The 22,581-nt window shown below is 30.6% G+C and overlaps 1 protein-coding gene across 1 annotated transcript in view; it reads left to right on the forward strand.

Moving 5' to 3' along the window:
- Positions 1–721: 721 nt before the first annotated feature.
- The window catches only part of kl-2 (dynein heavy chain 2, axonemal kl-2), a 118,637-nt gene continuing 96,777 nt past the window's right edge, over positions 722–22,581 (forward strand). Inside the window, exons 1-13 of the mRNA XM_089234511.1 lie at positions 722–836; positions 1,814–1,880; positions 4,122–4,220; positions 4,998–5,168; positions 8,475–8,597; positions 9,773–9,987; positions 10,596–10,796; positions 11,680–11,836; positions 14,463–14,552; positions 14,723–14,971; positions 15,906–16,067; positions 21,646–21,906; positions 22,014–22,271. Coding sequence (XP_089090637.1) covers positions 814–836; positions 1,814–1,880; positions 4,122–4,220; positions 4,998–5,168; positions 8,475–8,597; positions 9,773–9,987; positions 10,596–10,796; positions 11,680–11,836; positions 14,463–14,552; positions 14,723–14,971; positions 15,906–16,067; positions 21,646–21,906; positions 22,014–22,271 — 2,076 coding nt within the window. The 5' untranslated portion in view covers positions 722–813. The remainder of the gene's footprint in view (positions 837–1,813; positions 1,881–4,121; positions 4,221–4,997; positions 5,169–8,474; positions 8,598–9,772; positions 9,988–10,595; positions 10,797–11,679; positions 11,837–14,462; positions 14,553–14,722; positions 14,972–15,905; positions 16,068–21,645; positions 21,907–22,013; positions 22,272–22,581) is intronic.

Raw genomic sequence — 22,581 nt, forward strand, 5'->3', positions numbered from 1 at the left:
CATTCATGAGAGGTATCATGTCTATTTGCTCTTTTAATTTGCTGAGTCAATTTTGTTGAAGTTTAATATGATAACATTGTGTTTTTATGGTTTTCATTTTTCATTAGGTCTATGATAAGATTGTTGCAAGAGCTTGTGTACTGGGAGAAAAATAAGGTCGAAATTCCAATGCAAGCTGAAGCGGTTCATCAAATACATGCTGAACTTATCAAAGCCAAAACAAAAGTGATGTTTGTTGTTAGAGAGTATAACAGGTGCAGTTACTTAAATTTTTAATAATCAATTAACATTTTCTTAAATTTATTATCACCCAGATTGTATTTCACGTGTCTTTGCTCATAATGAAAAACTGTGAAAACATGTGATGAATCGTGCAATATCGAACATTATCAATTTAGGATTAAATTAATTACCAAACTTGTCTGAATATTAGATTTTCATGTGTTTTTTCAGATATTTTGTACTCTCAAGCAATGCTTAGTACCATGTACAATATCTGACCTGTTTTTTCAGTACTATTTCATATGGAAAAATAATTGTCTTATACGCCTACAAATACTATATATGAATTTAGTTCAAATTATGTCATTTTGATCTGCCTAATGTATGTAATTAAGTATTTATTGAGTTAGTATTAATAATTATGTCTATACAAAGTAAATTTGGTCTTTTAATTCAGAGTTGTGAATTTGCTAACACCAAGTGAGCAACTGATGTTCCAAGAAAAGCTGAAAATATTACGAAAATCCTTTTACCACAACATGAACAAACTTAACTGGACTCAGTTTGCTAGAATCACCAGATTTCTAAAAGATGTCAAAACTGGTTGTGAGCAGGTTGGTTTGAAATGAGTATTTTCTTTGTATCATTATAACTTATGTATTAGATATTTTCTCATTGTAAAACCAGTTATAATACAGTGGGACTTGGTTAATTTGAACATGGTTAATTCAAATTTTGGGTGGTTCAAACTTTTGCAAGTTCCTCTTGAGTTTTCTAGCTAATTTAATGTTAACATTTCTTGTTTAATTCAATTTTTTTGACTAATTTGGATAATTTGAAGTTTGAAGGGGGGGGGGGGGAAAGAAAAGTTATGATATTTTAGTATGAGCAAATGCAGCAGGGTTTAAGCTGGATAAAAAATTCCTTTAGCAAAAAAACGAAAATGGGGGAAAAAGCTTTAGCAAAATGCTACAATGCTAATTATTGATGGCTTGATGTCTACTCATTTCGTACCTCCTCTATGCATTTAAGATTTTCTTTCACATTTTGCGAGAAATTCTACCGTAGCTTAAACCCTGAAATATGCAGACAGTGTTGGGGAAAATCCACATGCAGTCAGACATTGCTTCTTTTAACCAGTTTGTTCAATTTTCATTGTCCAGGGCTATTGGCTCTGCAGTGAAGGCGAATGAATGCGAACCCCCTGTAGCAAAGGTCAATTTTGCGTAACCCCAAATTTTTTATAATTGCATATCATAAAAAATTTTAAAAATAAATTATAATTTCATAGCATTAAATGTTTCATTAATTCAATTGCAGTAATTGAAAATGATCCTGCTGACCCCTTACGAAGTACTCAGGGACTCTGAGGGGAGTCTGCAGACCACAAGTTTAAAAACACTGGTTTAGGCAGTGATGTGAAATAGCATTAATTTCAAAAAGTTTTTAAGGAAACCTCCCTTTTTATGTCTTTATGCTATAAGCTATGCAATGGAATTGAATGTATTTTGCATCAATTATATTCACAAAAATATATGTAATTAATTGTCATTGTCAATTTAAAGTTTTTCTTTTTTTTTAATTCTAACAGTGCAAAGAGAACTAGTGCTGAAAAAGTTCTTGTACATACTCTACTTGTATCTCTGAGCAAACAGAAGGTACCTAGATTTGTTGTTGCTACATTGCATTGCGATTGGTAACTGTGTTCTATTTTCCTGTTTGATTTTCAGCTTCAAAAGGAAATCCAAATGTTTAAAGATGCCTCAAAAAAAGTTTTCTCTATTATAAAAGGCATCGGTAATGAATGTATGTTCACAGATGATGTTACTGAACCTGTGCTGTTTTCAGATTTCCAAGAATTACAGGTACTGTTCAACAATATACTTTCAACTATGAAATTGCATATTTCTGTTGGCATGCAAAGCCACATTCAACCAGCTATCCAAATTTAAATTATAATTAGGCCAGAGTTATTTATATTTTTTGAAGAAAATAAAAAATTGTCCAAAAATTTTATGACTTTGAGATAATCATAAATGTTCGTCACTTTCACCAGACTTTTTACTCAAAAGTTTTAATTTTAATTTGGAGGAAAAAAATAACGCAAACTCTCTCTCATTCAGACTTACTGAAGTAAAAAGATATAGAAATTATGTATTAGTGAGGTTTCTTCAATTAATTTTACTTCACCATCTTCAATAATCATGTGAAGCTAAAGGCTGGTTCAGAAGACATTGCAAGACTATTTTTTCAAGTACTTACCGCAGGAGGTGCACAATCTTTTCAGTCTGCTTGTCAGACATGGGAGATAGCTACTACTCGCTGGCCACAACCTGGTGTACTTATAATGTCTTGTGGATTGATATTTGTTTTAGAAACAGCTTTCACAGACTGGTTTTGTGCACCCCGAATAAGAGCAAGCTTTGAAATTAAATTGTAAGTAAAATGCAGTGAACTTTTTTCTTAATGTAGCTTTACATTAAATTCATTTTATGTTTTGGTTGCAATGTACTGTGATTTGAAATAATTGTTGCATAAACACTTTTTCCCCATCACTTATGTATCCATTATAATTAATCTTGAAATCTGATAAGGTTGATTATCTGATTTTTTTGTTATCCTATGTGAGTCTGGTCTACATTAGCACAGATAATCAGATCCCAACTGAAATATAAATTGCAGCCATTATAATTTTTTATGCCGTAAAATTTTGTGTAGGTATCTAAAGAATTAAAAAAAGACTCCTCTGGACTTAGGTGATTCCGGATTATGTTTATCCACTTTTGTTTATTTCTCAAGTTTTCATATTTAAAGCAGTAACATACTTCCTTTAGCACTTTTATTCATAATTTCCTTTGAAAAAAATTAATAAAGAAATATATATATGTGTATAGTAACATAAAATTTAATTAAAACCAAAAAATTTCTAATTTATATTTTGGTTGACAGGTTGCATGATTTTGTAGAAAATGAAGATGCAGGATAATTAATTAATTTCTTAAAATAGTCATTTATTTACAACACGAAACATGGTGAGACAAAACAAAAATCTACGGGAGCGACATGTTGCTCGCTTGATGGTTTGGTTGCCAATCTCGCAATTTCACGCGTGACACTAGGATGGCGTCAGCTTCACAAGTGCTGCCACCTGTGAGATAAAATACAAATCAAATCTCACCACATGAGTTTTCCCCCAGTGAAGGAACATGGTGAGAGAACGATAAATGTGATACAAAAAATTATTCATAAGATGCACGGAATAAAATGATGCAGAAAAGTCAAATTCAGTCCTAGGCTAGATAACCAAAATTCATTTAATTTCGAATTGTGCATAATTTTTTAGCATCTTGTATTTCATGCATAGTACTGGTGTTCCACATTCTAGCTTTTAAAAAGTTCACCTTTCTCATGCAAACATAAAGTATCATGTTTCCTTTTACCTGCCACATCATTTTTGACATGTTCAGAAATTCAATTGGGAAAAAAAGCGTTGGACAAGTTCTAAAATACTAAGTTTAACTACAGCGTGGGGAAATGAAATATGAACGAAAAAATCTTTTGATTAAAGCTTATTTTCTGACTAATCACATTCATTGAGATACAAAGTTACCACTATTGTTTCCCAGAAGCACTGAAATGGCAGTGGACACCAACAATGAGTGGTACAAAAAGAAATAAAATGGCTGATGTATTAGAAAAGATTGAAACAGAGTTTTGTTTGAGAAAAACATCTCAAAAGTCCCTGATTAAAAAAAAAAACTATTCGGCGGAACGTCCGGATCTGGAGGTCATATATTCTCTCAGTAAATTGAGTTATTATACATATTGATAATAAAAATACTGGACAGATATTTATTAAATTAAAAAAATATATTTGTTTGCTTGGTTTCTGAAATCAGGATGACTATATGAATAGAAAGAAGCATGTTATATTGCAGCTCTATGACTCCTTGGATGAGGAGATGCTTCAACTAGGTCAAATATTCAGTGACTCTGAGGTAATTACTCTTTTTGTGATTGATGTATGATGTGTTTTCTGAGACAAATATGCCACAATACTTGAACAGTCTTGAAAGTTTTGTTTTTACTAATTTTATGTATTAAAACAATCATTCCCATGGATAATCATCTTTCATAATTGTTATTTATGTATATAAAATTTTGTAACCATCTCTTAGTTAGTTTTAATGGCAATAGTCACACATATTTGTGTTTGATTGGTAAAAAAAGAATGTCTGCAATACATAAACAGGAAGGACCAAATTAAATTACATCTGGTTTTTTTCAAGTGAAACTTCTTTAGTGTCATAAGAGTGAAATTTTATGACTGAAAGAAAATCCATCACAGAAAGTGTGGAACATGTTCTTTATCCTCAAAACTGGTTCTATAGAATGACTGATTGTGTGATGAACTTTTTAAAAGCAGATGGCTAGTGGTGGTGGTATGTCAATAGAGATTCCACAGTGTAAGAAAACAAAATTGGAGGGAGCATTGGTTTAGACACTTTGTCAGACAAAGGCAGTTTATTATCATTCTCCCGTTCACTGCTCGAACCTACAGTCTAGGGGTTAAACAACCTAGGTGTTTCACTTCTATAGCACGAGATTCTCATGCAAATTTTTTTTTTTTACCTGAAGGAATGAATTTTCTACCATTTGAATTCTTGACCAAGTGTAGTTTCACTTGTCTATGTTATATTTATTCTATATAATAAATTCATAATAACTTATAACTTTGATTTCCTGTATTTTCTCTCTTTCCCCCTTTATCACAGGTTTCCAAACATGTAAAAGATTTTATAGAACAAGTTAACGATAAGTTGAAATCTTCTGTGGAAAAGAGTTTTGGAGCTTCATTGGAGCGCATGTCATCTTTGTTTGTTTGTAGTGACCATAGCAAAGTAACAGCCATACTGAAAGTGAACTTGACTTTGAAAGATAGAAAAGTATGATAATTTTTTCATGATCAATTTTCCAACTTCATACAATGTAGTTCACAAACCAATCAATACCTAAATCACGGTTTATTTAATCAATTACTGAATGGTTTATTTAATCAATTACTGAATGGGTTATTTAATCAATTACTGAATGGTTTATTTAATCAATTACTGAATGGTTTATTTAATCAATTACTGAATGATTTATTTGATAAATAATTCAAGAAAATTCTTGGGTAAATTGGTTATTTGTCTCATAATACGTAATTGATATTTTTTATTTTAGAATATTATTCCATGAAAGTGTCCATAAACTGGATCTTTGTTCCTTAAAATCTGTAGCTATAAGACAATTTAGGATGATCGCCATGTTTTTTACTTTTTATTTTATAAATATTAGGATAAGCTTATCATTTTCTTTCATCCAGATATACATCTAATTTCTTTGTATAAATGTATTGTACATTTTTCATTTATTTTAAATTTACTTAAAAACTGCCATGCAAATTCTACACTACTGTTATAATTCCATGCTTTAATTACACTGCTCGAAACTGATTTTGTCCTCGAAGATATTTCAGTGATTTTAGGATATATTTATATATATTATATTATATATTATTAATATAGTATTATACTATATATTATTAATATAGTATTATACTATATATTATTAATATAGTATTATACTATATATTATTAATATAGTATTATATTATATATTATTAATATAGTATTATATTATATATTATTAATATATATATACTAGATATTATATTACTTATATATATATATATATATTACTTACATATATATATTATATATATATATGTATATTAGTGAAAATCAAATTTCAATGATAATACTTTAGTAGCATATAATAAATCACATGGAAACTGTGAGTTATAAATGAATACAGTAAATCATTGGCAAAGATACTTCAGTGAGTTTAGGGTACTAATTCCAAATCTTTTAGTTATCATTAAAAAAAGATAATAGTAATCTCTTAAAATCATTAGTTTGTCAGATTGGCTCTAGCTTTTGAGATGAAGTTAAAATCAAATTTCTATGGTAATACATAAGTAGCATATAAATTACATTGAAACTGTGTTATGTTTACGATAGTCAAATTGATGCAATAAGTTGATGCTCAAGTTTTATTATCCTTATTGAATTCCTGTACAAAACATAGTTTGCTACAAGAGAAAAATATTATTTTTATTCTGATACCATGTGGTCATTTCAAGTTTGAGCGACTCATTATGGGTAAGGAACTGACATTGTGTCTGCTCAGTACCAAAGCCTCCTAGATACATCTAGTGGCATCTAGGAGGCTTTGGAAATACGTACTTAAATAATAACTGCTTTGATTTTGCCAAAACTTAAGATTACTTCTTTTTCTTCAAATTTTCGGGGATCATCTCTATTAAAAGAGGTTTGTAGTCTCCGAGGTAGCTCTCAGAATATATTTCCTCTGGTTGACCGAGATCCTTATTTTATTTTGTATTATTTTGCCTAAGTGTTATCAAAACGTCACGAAAAGAAGCATTTCACACTTTCACAGACATCCAAAAATTAAATTAATAAAGATCTATCTACTTTGACGTGAAAACCTGGGAAAAAAACATTTATCTATAAGTTTGTATGTATCATATATATAGCACGTATGTATATATTTTTAATTGTGTTTTTTTTGTCTAGTTAATTGTGAGCCATAATTTTTATTAAGCGAAGGAGAAGAAAGTAGGATTCTAGGAACATTTTAAAATAATAATTCTTCATATGCTTTTGATATTCTGCTGTCTTTTTATATTCTAAGTTTTCATTCATTTTTACAATCGCACTTGATACTGTGAATACAATTTTTTTAGTTTGTAATGTGCAACAGAATTCCTTGCAATGTTTATATAAATGTTAAACAAACATATTATTACATATGTCAGTGGTCCCTCAAAATTTTTTTTCATATGGTATTTTTTTTGCGAGGGTGGCCAGCACAAATGTCCAAATGTATTGTCAAAAACAGCTAATTCATTAATTGGAACATTGGTTGTTGCAAACCAATTTTTTTTTAAATCAGTATGTTACTTATTGAAAAAAATATAATTTTTATAAATATAAATTTTAATGTTTCTTAAATTTTTGATTTACTTCAATTTTTAATTAATTTAAAATTTAAATCAATTTACATTTTTATTAATTTAAATTTCAATTCCCATTTTTATTAATTAAAAATTTCAATTCCCATTTTTATTAATTAAAAATTTTAATTATTTTTTTAAGTATTAATTTTTATATTTTAAGTATGTTTAGCATCTGCGGACACTGAGCTGCCCCCATTAATTGCCCCCCCCCACCAACACATCACTCTGAATCCTCGTCTGATAGAAGCCAAGAATTAATTTTAAAATTTTGCAACCCCCCTTCCCCAGAGTGTTAGAGGGATGTCATTCAATAAACACATGATCAGGTACAGCACAGACATAGAAAATAAAAAAAGAGAGAAATAACTACAAGAAGTGCAAAGGTGAAAGAATTAAATTCCTCATTTAAATTTTTATCTGACTCAATGTGCTTGAGTCTATCAATTGATCACCTTTTTTTTCACAGCCCTTCGTTTGAACATGTGTGCCGATGGTCACAATCAATGGCACAAATTCCAATTATGGCACATATGGTGCTGTGGTGCAAGAAGCTATGAGTATAGCCGACTGTTATCATTTTTAGTAGTTTTTGGCTTCAATAATTAAATTCTGCCACTAATTTTTTTGTTTTTATGTGTTTCTGGGTGAGATGAATGCACTTGAAATTTTTCATAATCTTTTGAGGATGGCATCTTGGGACCCTTTTCTTGTTAGTTGAATTGACAAAAATCAAGGATTTCAATCACCCATATCTCATCCAATTTTTATTCTAATGTGTTAGAGTAAATTTCATTCATTGTAGTAAGATAAACCCACACGTTACTAATTGCCATTTTTGGTTTAGAAAGTTTCTTATTATTTTTTTATATTTTCTGTAATTATTTAGTAGAGGTATCATTATTGTAGCTGAATTTTCCTTTTTTGCTGATATTTTTCATATTTTACTCAGAGTCAACCACAGAATTTTTATTCTTTTGGACACTCTTTATGAACACCCTTTTTGATTATAAGTCTTAAGGAACAGGCAACCATATCATTTCATGCTGATATATTAATTTATTGCTTTCTGTTACTGATTATAAAGTATATGATTTATAGCTTAAAGTATATTTTGAATTGAATGCTTCGTACAATATCCTACAAACTACCCAATGTGTTTATGTTTTAGATAACATTTGCGCCTAGCTCTTCTGAACTATGTGAGGCTTTGGTAAACAGGATTGAAAGCATAATGTCTGTGTTCACAAATTTGAGAAAAGTTGGATTTTTTATGGTCTCTGAAAATATGAAGGTAAATATGTGTAAGATATATGTATAACAAAAATGTGAAACACTAATGAAAATTTAGACAAATATTTAATGCCAATGTTTTTGTCAAGAGGGAAGACTGCAGACAAATGGTCCAGGGTGAAGTATTTCAAATGGTATCAAAACAGATAAATCCACCAAAATATAGCACTCATTCCCATTATGTTTCATGAAAATGGAAAATGTGAAAGTACAGATTAATGATAAAATTTAACATGTGCAAAACAAATAATTGGGATTAACTGAAGTTAAGGATATAACTTCAACTATATGTATGGTGTTTTGTGTTCTCCCCCTTTCATTTATGACAGTGGAATCCTATTTAAACGAATACTGTGATAGCAAAAATCTCATTTTAACGAACACTTTCCTAACTTTCTCAGATAAGTTTACATAGGAGAAATGCAAATACCTGAAATTCCTTTATAACAAAATTTTGTTATAGTGAAGTGATTTCTCCGGTCTCTTGGTTTGTTTGTTATAATGGATTCAACTGTATATAATCATTATTATTATTTGTTATAATTGTGCTGAATTTTCTGTTAATATATGCTCTTCAATGTTGTGATTGCCAGTATGCACAAAAGCCAGCTTCTTGACAATTCCCCCACCCCTGTTTTTTTTGTAAAATATTGTTTTTTCTTAAAGCATAAAAGTATGTGAACTGATTGAAAGAATGTATATAAAACTAAGAGGTGGCTTAACTAGCTGTTGCTATTCATGAGTGTTTGAAATAAGAGTGAATGTTACCACAAACTTGAAAAACATCTGATCATCCAAATATAAATAATCCAAACAATGATGTATATTTTTCGTCTTTATTCAAAATCCCCTTCAATATATTTTCAAACACTTTGAGTTTTGTTATTGTGATGGTATCTGGTGACATTCATGTTTTGCAGTACCAATAGTGTAATTGAAGTTGCCACTGCTTATACTTTTTGTGTAACACACAAAAGTGCAGACTAGTAAACACTTTCACCGGGAGGAACACATAACTGAGTTATATTAGTTAACCAATTGGTCATGATTTTGTGTGACCAATAAATGCTTGTAAGTGCATTTTCTGGTGCTGTTAATAATAGAGTGAAAATAACAATAGAGATTAAGAAAAAATGACACCTTAAATTTATTTTTTTTTCTTTAATTTTCTCACAGCTGCCACTTTACACTGATTCTGAAGGAGAAAAAGATTTCAGAAGACATTTGAGAATGATAAGGGGATCCATTCAACATCTTGATAATTCTTTTAAAAAGTACTTGTGTATTTGGGGTCAGTTCAGACATCTTTGGGTATCTAGCAAGAGTGACTATCTCAATATTTATGTGGCAAGAACTTGGACTGCAGAGAATTTTGAAAGTACTATAACAAAGTGAGTTTGTTGTCTTTTACATATTTTCTTATTCAGATAAGTCTTTTCCCCATCATTTTCTTTAAAAAAAATTGCAGATATTCCAAAAGTTAAATGATGAAGGTGGGTTTCTCCTGCGGGATCGTCGAAATTTCTAAAATTTCAGTGAGTTGCCTGAGACAAAATTTGGTCTTTTGGTTTCTTTGGCTCCACAGCATGGGATTCCAACTGCTGTTCTGTGGATCAGCTTTCATACAGCTTTGTTGTATCAAAAACTGCAAAATATTTCATTGACGTTGCACTAAAAGTATTTATGTTGGAAGTAATATTTACAGGACCATTTAATTAATGTTTGTTGGGGGATGGGTTTCTAAAAGGAACAATCTAACAATCATCAAGTGTTTTGCGTGGACTTAAATGTTGGAAACTTCTGCTCCGTAGTACTACAACCTTCGTCAAAGGTGAGCATCTGTATTTTTTACAAGAAAGTTTGGTGCAGATTTTCTGCTGAAGAGCGAGGAAGTGTGAGAAAGTTTTTGTGATCTGTATCAGTGTTTTATTACAGTCTTTCAAAACTAACAGTGCTTGAGATTAGAGTCAAGATTTTTTTTTTGTCAAACAAATTTCAGATTCTTGACATCAGCAGATACAATCTTGACTATGGAGAGGTATAAAATCATATATTTTTGCATCATCGACAATCAACCATTGCAAGAAGCAGCTTATGCCTTAGGACAAGAATGGAAAGACATTCTTGGCTCACTTTTTCTAGAAATCTCATGCAGGAACCTTCAAAGTGCTCAAACTTTCCTTTATGTTACAAAAGAAAAGTGAGTGTTATAAGTATAATATATGTGAAAATTCTATGTCTGATAAAATTTCAAAATCCAGAAAAAAAAAAAAATTGAAATGCAACTATATGTGTGAATACTTTTTATTCATGCTCTCTAGCTTCATATTTTCACATTAGATTTTCTAGAGATTTTCAAGAGAGTGATTTTTAGTCTATGTTCTCTATACAGATCTACAATGTTAGATCTATCGTTGCCAAATTTTGAGTATATGTAGGAAATGGGACCTGGATTGAACGATAGGTTACTTAAAAGAGAGCTGGCTTTTTCAGAGCTGGGCAAATGCCCAAAAAGCTGTCGGGCAACAACGGTTTCTGAACCTCAACAATCACTTTAATGTTTACTTTGGTTACCGTGGTTCCCTAGCAATGTGTTTAAGGCATGCATATGCCTTTAAAATGGTTAGTCGCTTCTTTAATGCTTCCCGATTATGTATTATAGTTTATTCCTTAATAATGGTTGGTCACTTTTCAATCGTCTCAGTAATTAAAAAAAATCTGGGCTGCACTGGGCATTATAGCTAGTAAGACATAATTCTGAAAGTTTCCATTAATTTTATCATCAATGAAACTGAACAAGAAGCTCTTTTGCGGATTCCAAGGAAATTTTTCAGTTTTGCAGAATCTTCATCAAATACAATTTTTTCAGATGCTTTCTTTATCATAAAGACACTGCTCTTTATATGACATAGCTATAAAATCTATTTGGTCAGTTCTATGTGAAATTGAATGCAAAATTATGAGTAACCTTGTTTTATGCTTTATTTGGTAAGTTTTTTTGGCAAATGGCTAAAATATATTACATGATAATTGTTTTATTGGGAAGAATGTTTTCAGTTTCATTTTTAATTTTTGTTACTCAGATTCAGCCAAAATCCAAGTTCTCTAACTCAGTTGAAATGTAGCATTCAGTATTTGGAAAATGCGATAGAGATATCAGAAAGGATGCTTCCTGTTTTCGTACCATTGTATCAGAATTTTGTTTCACTCTCAAAGTTTGCTTTGATATCTGACCCAAAGGTAAATTAGTTTGATTTTAATCACAGTGTTTGTTGACATATACAGTACACGACAGGCTTTTTCATTTTAAGAAAGCACAAAATAACACTGAATAAGTTAGAAAAAAACAGCTGCATCTTGTATTTGGGTAACAACCATTTGATTAGGTGCACAAAATTTGTACGAAAATTAGGATATGCATCGTATGTGCCAGCAAAATACAACATTCACAATTTCAGTTCCTTTTCAGTTACATGCTTTGCAACTAATAGTTTTACACTCTTACATCATTTTTATCCACTTTTTTTCTTGGAAAGATGTTATAGCATTACTTTTGATTGGAACTTGTGTTATGCTAACATCATGTGGGAAACCATTTTGATTTGAGAGTTTTTATTTAAGCAATTGTTTCCATTCAAATTTATTCAGTTGTACTTGGTAAATACAAGTAAGGAATAAGGCTAGCTATTGACTGTTATGTGATTGAGAAAATTAATGAGTAGTCTCATACTAATTGAAGAAACATAATAAAGCATTATGATAAACATATTGTCTACCAAATCTATATGCCATCACTTTATAATGGAAACCTTTTATATAAATTTTTTTTTCGAAAATGACTTTTTGAAAGTTTTACATTGAGAACATCATATCTCACCTATTACAACTTTTGAAAAAAAAAAAATCTGCTCTCTATAAAGAAAAAAAAGCTCCTTTTGTGTTATTTATTGAGACATCCCATCCATTTTTTTTAATCTTCCTGTAAAGTTGAAAATTTTCGATGTATGAGGTTTTCATTATAAGATGATGATATGGTTCTCTTTAAATGCATGCTGAAGTTCTTAGTCAGAAAGAGTGAATTGAGGACTTCTCCATAACATGTTTGTTGCATTGTGTAACTAGATGCTCCTTCGCAAAATATGGCAGTACCTTGTGAGAGACCAAAAGTGTTTTTCCCACACTAAGACAACCAGTTTAGCCTTTTATCAATTTTAGATAATTTGTTATATACTAACTAATTGTATGAAAAACAGTATGTGTTTTATTTTTTTTAATCTTTAATTAGAACCAAATTGACCTACAAAATGAATTTACATAATAATCATTTATTATTATCATTATATTTTTTTATCATTCTCCCCCTTATTCTGCTTTTCAAAATCTGGTAGATAAAGGATAAATCTACCGAAATATTTGAAGAGCAACAAATTTTCATGTTTGTTGTTTCATTTTATATGAACATTCATTTTGATGTTTATATCTATTACCTGTTTTAGATTTTAACATTAAGCTTGGGCCATTTTCTTACTGATCATGCTAAATGATCCATCAAAAGAAGTCTTCAGGAAAATAGTCACTGGTTTTGATTTGTTCTTTCCACGTGCTTTAAATTTTGTAAAGAAAATGTACTTGATAGGTGTAAAAAAGTTTGTTCTTAAAAAGCATAAAATTTGTGATATAATTTAATAGTGAGCAAATTATTTGATAAATGCTGATATTAGCAGTCATCTTGTTTCAACCGTGCTCATATTAAACATGTTAGACTGTAATGATTTGCAGACATGCTGGAAAATTATTCCAAAACCTGTTCTAAAAAATTTGACAGTTAAAATTTTGCCTCATTCTTAGGAGGCAATCAAAAAATACATGCACAAGACACCACTCATAAAGTTCACTATCGAATACTGTATGGTGTTTATTTAGATTTCAATAGTCAGACCCTCTCCCCCACTATATAGGGTGTCTCGTGGGTCCTGATTCAGCCTTTATCTCATCATCCATTCATCGCAGAGGTATGGCTCCATTTAAAAAAAATTTCAAAATATGTTAGAAATCACCCTATATCAGTTTCGGGAGTTAAAATACAGCGTGTCGCAAATTAAAGAATCTAAATTTTTATATGATTCCCCCCCCCCTAATTTCCAATTAGAAAGTTGCTGCCCTGTCTCTTCTGAGCCAACATAGATTTTTTTAACAGCAATGTTTGCTGAGATATTTGAATCCAAAAATTGGAGAAAAGGTAGCAAAAATGGCATAAACTAATGGACAAGCACGTTGGATTCAAATATCTCAGCGAATATTGCAGTTATAGATTTTTTATTTGACTTTGAAGAGACAAAGTAACTACTTTTAAAGTTAGAGAACAAGGGGACTGTATAAAAACTACTTTTTTTATTTTGTGACACGCTATTTTCGCTCTCAAAACTGATACAGGATGATTAAAAAAAAAAATTTTAACTTGAACCATACCTCTATAGCTAACGGTTAATGACATAAAGGCTGAATTGGGATTTACCGGCACCCTGTATAACAATCTACAATCTATGATTCAATAAATTTCCCTATTTAATGAAATTTTTAGACGTTCCAGTATATATCTCTGTTTTATCTCAACCCAAAAGTAAGGAGTTTCCTTGATTTAACAAATAAAAATGTTGGGTTTATCTGATTTGTGCTAAATCAGGGTAGGGTTCAACTTTATTTGAAAATATATTTGTGTTTGAATAATTAGATATTTGTAATTTTAATCATCTTTTTCTCTGCCATCATAACCATTCATATTCATGTCATATTCACATTCCATTCATATTCATATTCATTTTCTTGGAAAATAATCAAGCATTTCAAACTTTTCTTTTTATTTTAGATATATGAACAACTCTTTAGTTTGAGGGATCAGTGGATGGATTTGGAGACACTTTTCAGTAATGAGCATGTCAAGCTTCAGAAAATTCAGGTATGTTTTGGTACTTTAATATATATTTTGTGGTATATACTTCTGTTCACAAACATGATTTAATCTTGAGTTTTATTTCACTAAGATCCATAAGAAAAAAAAAATTCATGAACATTGTGATAGACTTTGCGATTGTTAAAATTCTGATTCTAAAAATGTCTTTATTGCAGGCATCTTTCCAGCATCAGTTTTTGGACTTTACTTCTGACTTAAACAATAATTCCAACCTATTGCATAAAGACTTTGATGAAAATGGCCCTTTTGACTATAACCAGCAGTTTACAGAAGCATTCAGAAAAATATCATCATACAAGAATAGTTTACATGAGCTCCAGTCTTTGGAGAGAAAAGCTGCAATTGATTCCAAGTTCTTCGATATCATTTCTAGTCCTTTACAGTGTCTAACTCACTTGGAGAAAGTAAATATTCAGTTATTTTATTGAATTGGAACAAAATTTTCTTGAATTTTTCATATGAAGAAATATGCTATAAAAAAAAACAGAACATTCTCACCAGCTTGCAAATACTGAAGACAAAATTTTAGTGATAGCTTACTCAACTCTTTATACACTGGCAGTATTTTTAATTATACTGATGGTAAATCAAAATTTTTTCGGATAATTGAAAATGCATTATTCTATTAAGTACAGTATCCTCTATACCAGGGTTGTTTTTTTTTTAATTTTTGCTTTTTGCAGACTCGCCTCCCCATGTATCAATAAAATGAAGGACATGGACCCCTTCACAAAATAACATTCAGTATAAAATAATATAAAATAAATAAGTTTATTTACTTAATTTTCACAGACCCTTCCCCTGAAACCTCCTCAAGAAGCAAGGGGGGGGGAAAGGGGTGTGTCTATGGACCCTTGGTTAAGAACTATAAAAAAATAGTGCTCCAATAATTATAGTCCAATTCCCATATACTTTGTATAAATAAATACAGGCAATTTGTTCATTCTTTGCTTTGCAGCTCAGCTTTGTCACAAAGATCTTCAGCAACACTAGTTTTGATGAATTGCAATGTTCTCTGAGCCTGAACGAGACAAGGACATTTAACTAGCTCTCAAGAACATCTTAAGTTGCTTGTGGAATTCTCTTTATCTCTTTCCATATTTTTTTCAAAAACAAAGCTAACAATATTTTACTTTTGCCAGATAATCAAAGCATTGTTTGCTATTGAAAAAGTATTGTTTCCTATCTGATTTATTTAAGTTGCAATGTATTACTAAAATTTAATTGTTAGATACTTTCAGCTATAAAAAACTCAAGAGAGAAAAAGTTTCTTTTACAGTAAAGGAAGTTTTATATTTGACAGTGTGTTGCTAATTAAGTGTTGTTTTTTTTTTGTAGTCTTTGGATGATGTAACTATGGCATGGAAATATGTTGAGGATTATGAAAATAGTGTTAGTTCATGGGATTCTGAACAAGTTCTACGATTTGACGCTTCATCAAAAGAGCAAAAGATCTTCGAACTTCAAGAGCAGTGTTCGAGTTTGATAACCAAAATTGAAGTAAAACTTCTTTTTCCCAATCAGTGTATAACATATGTAATAGTTTTGAAATGAAAAATTTTGCTATGTTAAAATGTAGACTTTTCTTGCTAACATCAAATTAAGAATATTCCTAATTGAAAACCCTGTTGCTTAAAGGAATTTTATTTTTTTCACATATCATCCATATCGGCAGCAGACATCTCATTGGATACATTAGATTATATGTGCAGTCAAACCCTGATTTAACAAATCAGAAAAAAACAGACAATTTTATTCGTTAAATCAGGGTCAAATTTATCAGGAACATAAACACACTTGAAACTGCAAATTTTAAGAGTTCTTGCTTTGAGGTTGCTGTTACAACTTATTTCTGACCATTAAAAAAAATAGGATTAACTTAAGAACAAAATCAGGATCCATGAAAAAATTGCTTGATAAAGTTTTGGTACGTCCAACATTTTCATTAAATTCTGTTGAAATTGTAATTTTTTCAATAACCCGAAAAAAATTTTTTCTTCAGATGACCATTATTTTCTTGTCAAAACAGAGCACAAACTTGGAATAACTTTACTTCTGTACTGAAATCTAAACCATGCCAACAACATAATGGTTTATCATATTGCATAGCTCCCAAGTATCCTGATTTTCCTGGAGGCTCCCAAACTTCTACTCTATCTCCCGGACTCCCAAAAAATTCTTTTATCTCACAAATTTCGCCTGTGATTGTAAAAAATTCCTACATTTAGGGAAAAAATTATTTCCCAAGAATTTACCCGAAAAAAAACTGCTACTTCATAAGTGTTATGTAAATTGTCGCAATTTCGTCTAATCACAAAAAAATATTTAAATTTTGGGTTGAAAACACAAAATTTGCCAATGAGCAAGCATCAATCCAGCCTTTCAAAATCCAAAATTGGCACAATCACTTGTATCTGCTTTATCCATATGTCCTGTTTCAGGCCCGACTGAGATTTTTTGGTCTGCGAGATTTGACTTTTAAGAAGTAATTAAACCCAAGGACTTTAACCTACTGGTTGGCCATGATTAGCGATGGCTTGCAGTCATGGTTTTTGCAACGGGAAAATATCCCCAAAATTTCCCTTTTACTAATGAAAAATCCCTAAAATGTTTAAAAAGATCCCCTCTACATTTATTTTTGTATGGAATTTTTTTGGATCCACAAGAAAACTTCCAGAATTCTCATTCTCTAAACTTGGCAGCTATGATATTAGTATACAAGAATTTGCCGCTGAAACCTTCCCACGCACACTCTACTATAGCTTTATTATTTTCTTTACTCAAAGAGGAACAGATTCCTACTCCCCCTTTTTGTTTTTCTCTAAAGAAGAGTTGTGTGTAGAATCCTGGGAAGTTCAATCTGGAAATAAGAAAGAAAAAAAAAATGATATCAAGGAAACACATATTTTCTGGATGATATAGTGAGGTGAACTTGGAAAGAACAGTCATTTTGTCTCTGCCGGGGCCAAACCCAGGCCCTCTTGTATACCGAGCAAGCATGCTACCATCTACACCACTGGAGACACGACCCTGTCTTTATTTCATGTACTGTGGCATTAGGTGCTGATGCGTAGAGACATTAGTAGCCTCTCTTAACTTCAGGGAATGGCCAGGTAATAAAAGCCATCTCACCTGGAACCATTTCCTGAAGTTAAGAAAGGCTACCAATGCCTCTACTTCAGCGCCTCATGCCACAGTGCTAAAATAAGGAAAGCAGGGTTGTGCCTCCAGTGGTGTAGATGGTATGCAAGAGGACCTGGAATCAAGTCCCGGCGAAGACAAGATAACTTTTCTTTCAGAGTTCAACTCAGCATAATATCCAGAAAATATTTGTTTCTTTGATATCTTGAGCTGAGAAAAAGCCATCTATCTCTCTCTAAAAATTAAGGATAGTTAAAAAAAAATTTGTTATGTTGAGGGTTTCTATTTGTTAAAAAGTGAAGTTTGACATTTGATTTTGCCAGAATTTCAGAAAAAATGAATTAAATTAAGGAATTTGTTGAATCAGAGTTCATTATATTGGGGCCTGACTAAGTTTTTTCAATTAAATGGAAATACAGTTGGACTCGCTTATAACGAACATAGATGTTATGCATTTTTGCATGTAACAAAGTTTTTCCATTTCCAATGCATTTCATATTGGTTACCTATGCTTATCAAAATGGTTACAACAAAGCTCACGTATAAAGAATATTTTCACTGTTTTTTCCAACTTAGTTATAAATGAGTCTGACTGTAATTGTGAATGTAGCACATGAGATTTGAGTGATTTGAGGGTTTTAGACTGCCTTTAAGACTTGACCTTGATGAGATTTATTGGAATAACAGTCTCAAAAGAATGCAATAATGGGTTCGCTATAATATCCAGTAACCATCGAAACCTTCAGCAATTTCAAAATGTATTTTCAAGGCAGCAACTAACAGGGTTGAGTTTGTGACACCTGTCATGTCAAACACCAGTTTTTGACATTTGTCATGTCAAAATATGGTTTGAACTGCCAAAAACCTAAATGAATGTTTTTGGATGATGTTTTGAACACAATAAGTATACAAAATGATGAAAAGCTTTTTTTTTGCACATTACATTTTATTTTTAAACATTAATTTATTACAATAATTAGAACTAAATATTAATTATAATTTGCAATTTTGAATTTTTTTGACATAAAAAGGGTCTAGAACATATAAAATATAATTTTATGGTTTATTTATATAAACTACTCATTATACCTGTATTCAATTTGTTAAACAAAATAGAGCTGTCTATTCAAAATATGTGTGATAGGGCATCAGGGTTAGGTTTTGGACGGAAACCAACTCGGTTTTAAAAAAGTCATAAACTTATTGTCAATTTTCTCAAATAGTTTTTGAGCCTGATGGATATGATAGATAACAAAATACTTACTTTTATGTAGATTGAAGTGTTTAATACTTTGAATTATGTAATTACACTGAGAAAACATATATATTTTGATGTTTTAAATTTTCTGAGCTGCTCAAAATTTTAATTCATATTAAAAATTCTAATGCAATGTCTGTTAATACACTAATTAAACTCATTTATTCTCACCTAAAAATTTCTTAGCACAGGTTGCATAAATCCAAAGTTTGAAATTAAAAGTATTTTCAATCAAAGCAGAGCTGGCAAGACTTGATATCCAAAGCATTGTTTGCACATTTGGATACAGCTTCAATTTTAATGCAAATCATTACATTATAAATGCTAGTAAATACAGTCGGACCAGGTTATAACAAACACAGATATTACACATTTTCACTTATAACAAAGTTTTTCCATGTCCTGTGAATTTTGTATTGCTTATCTGTGTTACTTTGTGATTGCCTAAAACCAACATTGATTTCATCAACGTGCACCTGTAATGAATTTCCAGCTGATTTTCAAACAAGAATTTTCGAGAATTTATTTTTATTCTTATCTAAATATTTACCTCTCTACCATGCTTAGTTACTGCTGAAAATGTTCCTCTTTTTTTTTTCCTGGAAGGAAAATTGGTGCAAATTTTCCTATTGGTGCGTTTTTTGGTACTTATTGTAAAATCTTCTTTGCTTATTATTATTAATTTTTTTTTGTTATTGTTTTTCATTGAGTCCAATTTTGCTTGAAAAAAGTCTTGGAAGAAAGAAGAGAAAGGTTATTTTATTCTTAAGACCATAATCTCCAAACACCTTTGTTGCATTTGCCACCAGTGGCGTCAGAGCCAGTGTACTGTGGGGATGCTCCCCACAATATTTTTTATCATGCATCAGAGTAGCCCCAGAATTGATTCAGAAATACAGGTTTCCTACATAAAAGTCGATTCAAGCACCCACAGGTCTAAAACATTTTCTACATCCCAGTTTGCCACTTTTCTTTAGCTAGATTCAGGCGTTGGTTGTGTTATCATTTGCGAGTAAATTTTCAAAATGTCCAAGCACAAAGCGCTTTCTACAGCTTTTAAAATTGAAGCAATACAATTGACTTAAAGCCAAAACCAAACAAAAAGTGAGGTATCAATGAAATTTGAGATTATTACAATCATTATTACAATTCATTTTATAGAAGTTCGCTATTCACGATTTTGATGAGCAAAGAGGAATTTAAGAGAAATTGCTATTAAGAGAAAAGAAGAATCGAATGGTTATCTGAATATCTGTAAAAAATGATTCAGAAAACAGATCATATATGCTGATTTGGAGGCAGCTCTCACATTGTTTGCAAAAAAGTTAGTTACACCATACGTATGTTCCACTGCTCAGGACCCTACTAAAAAGACTTTAGGTTCAGCATGTTCATTAGGCAAATATGTTTTTAACACAAAACATTCAACATCCAAAATCATATCAACGAAAAATAAACTAGTAATGATTAACATAATTTTGTTCACGCATTTGTAATTTTGGTAAATTTCTATCAAATTTCAATTTTTTTTAAATATATGGAACTAATTTTTATAAAAATTTATTTTTAAAGTACTTATATTATTTAAAAAATGAACATATGCTTGTAAATAATGTTTTATTTTGCTTAATCGTACCATTTTCCAAGCTAATGCAGGTATAATGAAGTTCACATATAATGTGAACAAATTCACTGTTTTTTTTTTTATTTTATTATAAACCGGTCCCACTGTATATGATACTATAGCTACAATAACTATACTGTAGTCAAACATTTTTACTTTTGCACTAAGAATAAGTTGCAGGAGTTTCTTAAGCATCATATACCAGACAGCACTACCAAATTATAGGACATTTCAGTCCTACAATTTAGTATTTTGATTGCTAGATATATTCTCATGTTATGCACACAATAAGGGTATTGTTTTAAGTGTCAGTGATTATATCTTGATAATTTAATGACAGAAATCAGCAATATATATATGGGGTATAAAATAACTTTTTAAACACCTATGTGTTATAAAAAGAGTGCAGCAGATATTTATATATATACATATATAAGCAGTATATCTATACATATATAAGCAGTATATCTATACATATATAAGCAGTATATCTATACACATATATAAGCAGTATATCTATACATATATAAGCAGTATATCTATACATATATAAGCAGTATATCTATACATATATAAGCAGTATATCTATACATATATAAGCAGTATATCTATATATATATAAGCAGTATATCTATACATATATAAGAAATTTTGGAAGGTCAAGAATCATCTCAAATTGAAGAAATCGCATTGCACAGTTTTTCTCTTCAGCTTTTATGTTGTGCTCTATTCAAACGTATATTTTACAAGAAAAAATACATTATGTTGTCCAAAATAATTCTGTAGAAAGTAGAAAATTATTTTACAATCATATTAAGTACTTATTCTTTGTATAACATAGTCATTTTAGACATTACATGCAATCAATGTGCATATTTTCAATGGGAATTTTTATATTGAAAAGCAATGTTTGAGGTTTTGACATGTGACAGGTTTAAAGTGTCAAAAACTGCCATGAGTCAAAACCTTCAACCCTGCAACTAAGGGAAGGCATGGCACGTAGGCTGCATTATAACAGTTTTTAAGTGCAATACACATACTACACATTTCTATAGGACAAGAAATGGCCTGTGCTGGATTCTCTTACTTCAAAGCTGGATGAGATGGACAAGTATTTTGAAATTGTTAAGAACCTTCAAAACGAAACTTTGCAGCAGAGACACTGGGATCAAATAATATCAGAACTTTATTTACCATTTGACCAGAACAGTGAAGATTTCACTTTTGCATTTCTGAGAACCTTGGACATGGAGGACACTTTACGCAAAGTTCAAGGTGTAACAGCTCAAGCTGCAAATGAATACACCGTTGAAATGGTAATACTCATTCAATTGTTATTAATTTGCATAATGTAGTTAAAAATGTGTTGCACTACTATCCTTATTTATCTTGAATTGTGTTTACATGTTTTGATTTTCTTCAGGGTATAAAAAATATAAGATCTACGTGGGAGAATGCAACTATAATTACATCAAAATATGGAGATTATTATAAACTTGAAAATACCGAAGAAATCCTTGAAATTATAGAAGAAAATCAAGTAACTTTGACTACTTTGAAGTCTTCAAAACATATCGAGCATTTTGCAGATCAGCTGGATGAGCTAGAAAGTGCAGTTTCTACTATGCAAGAAATCATTGAATCATCTCATTTTTTTCAGAAGCATTTTTTCTACCTTGAGGTATTTATATTTATATAAAATTTATATAAATTATCAAACTTCAACATTAGTGTTTTTCAAATTGCATCCCCCCAAACTTGAGTTACTGAAATTTTTTTTACAAAACATCTATTACAAAAAGACAGTCCAAAAGTTTTCAAAACCTTTTCCATGTTTCCCACAGATGTTCTTAAAAAATAGCCAATTTACTGTAATTTTTTCTCCAACTGCTGCTTTAGAGGATTATGTATACAACATTTTGGCATGTATACTAATTTGTTAACAATTGCTCGGAAGATATTTATGATGAGCATGAGCGGTTTATAGTTGC

Source organism: Pholcus phalangioides, unplaced genomic scaffold, assembly GCF_987345545.1.
Source record: "Pholcus phalangioides strain wild (caught in Gottingen) unplaced genomic scaffold, Ppha-v1.0 ptg000008l_1, whole genome shotgun sequence".
In the NCBI taxonomy this organism is placed as follows: domain Eukaryota; kingdom Metazoa; phylum Arthropoda; class Arachnida; order Araneae; family Pholcidae; genus Pholcus; species Pholcus phalangioides.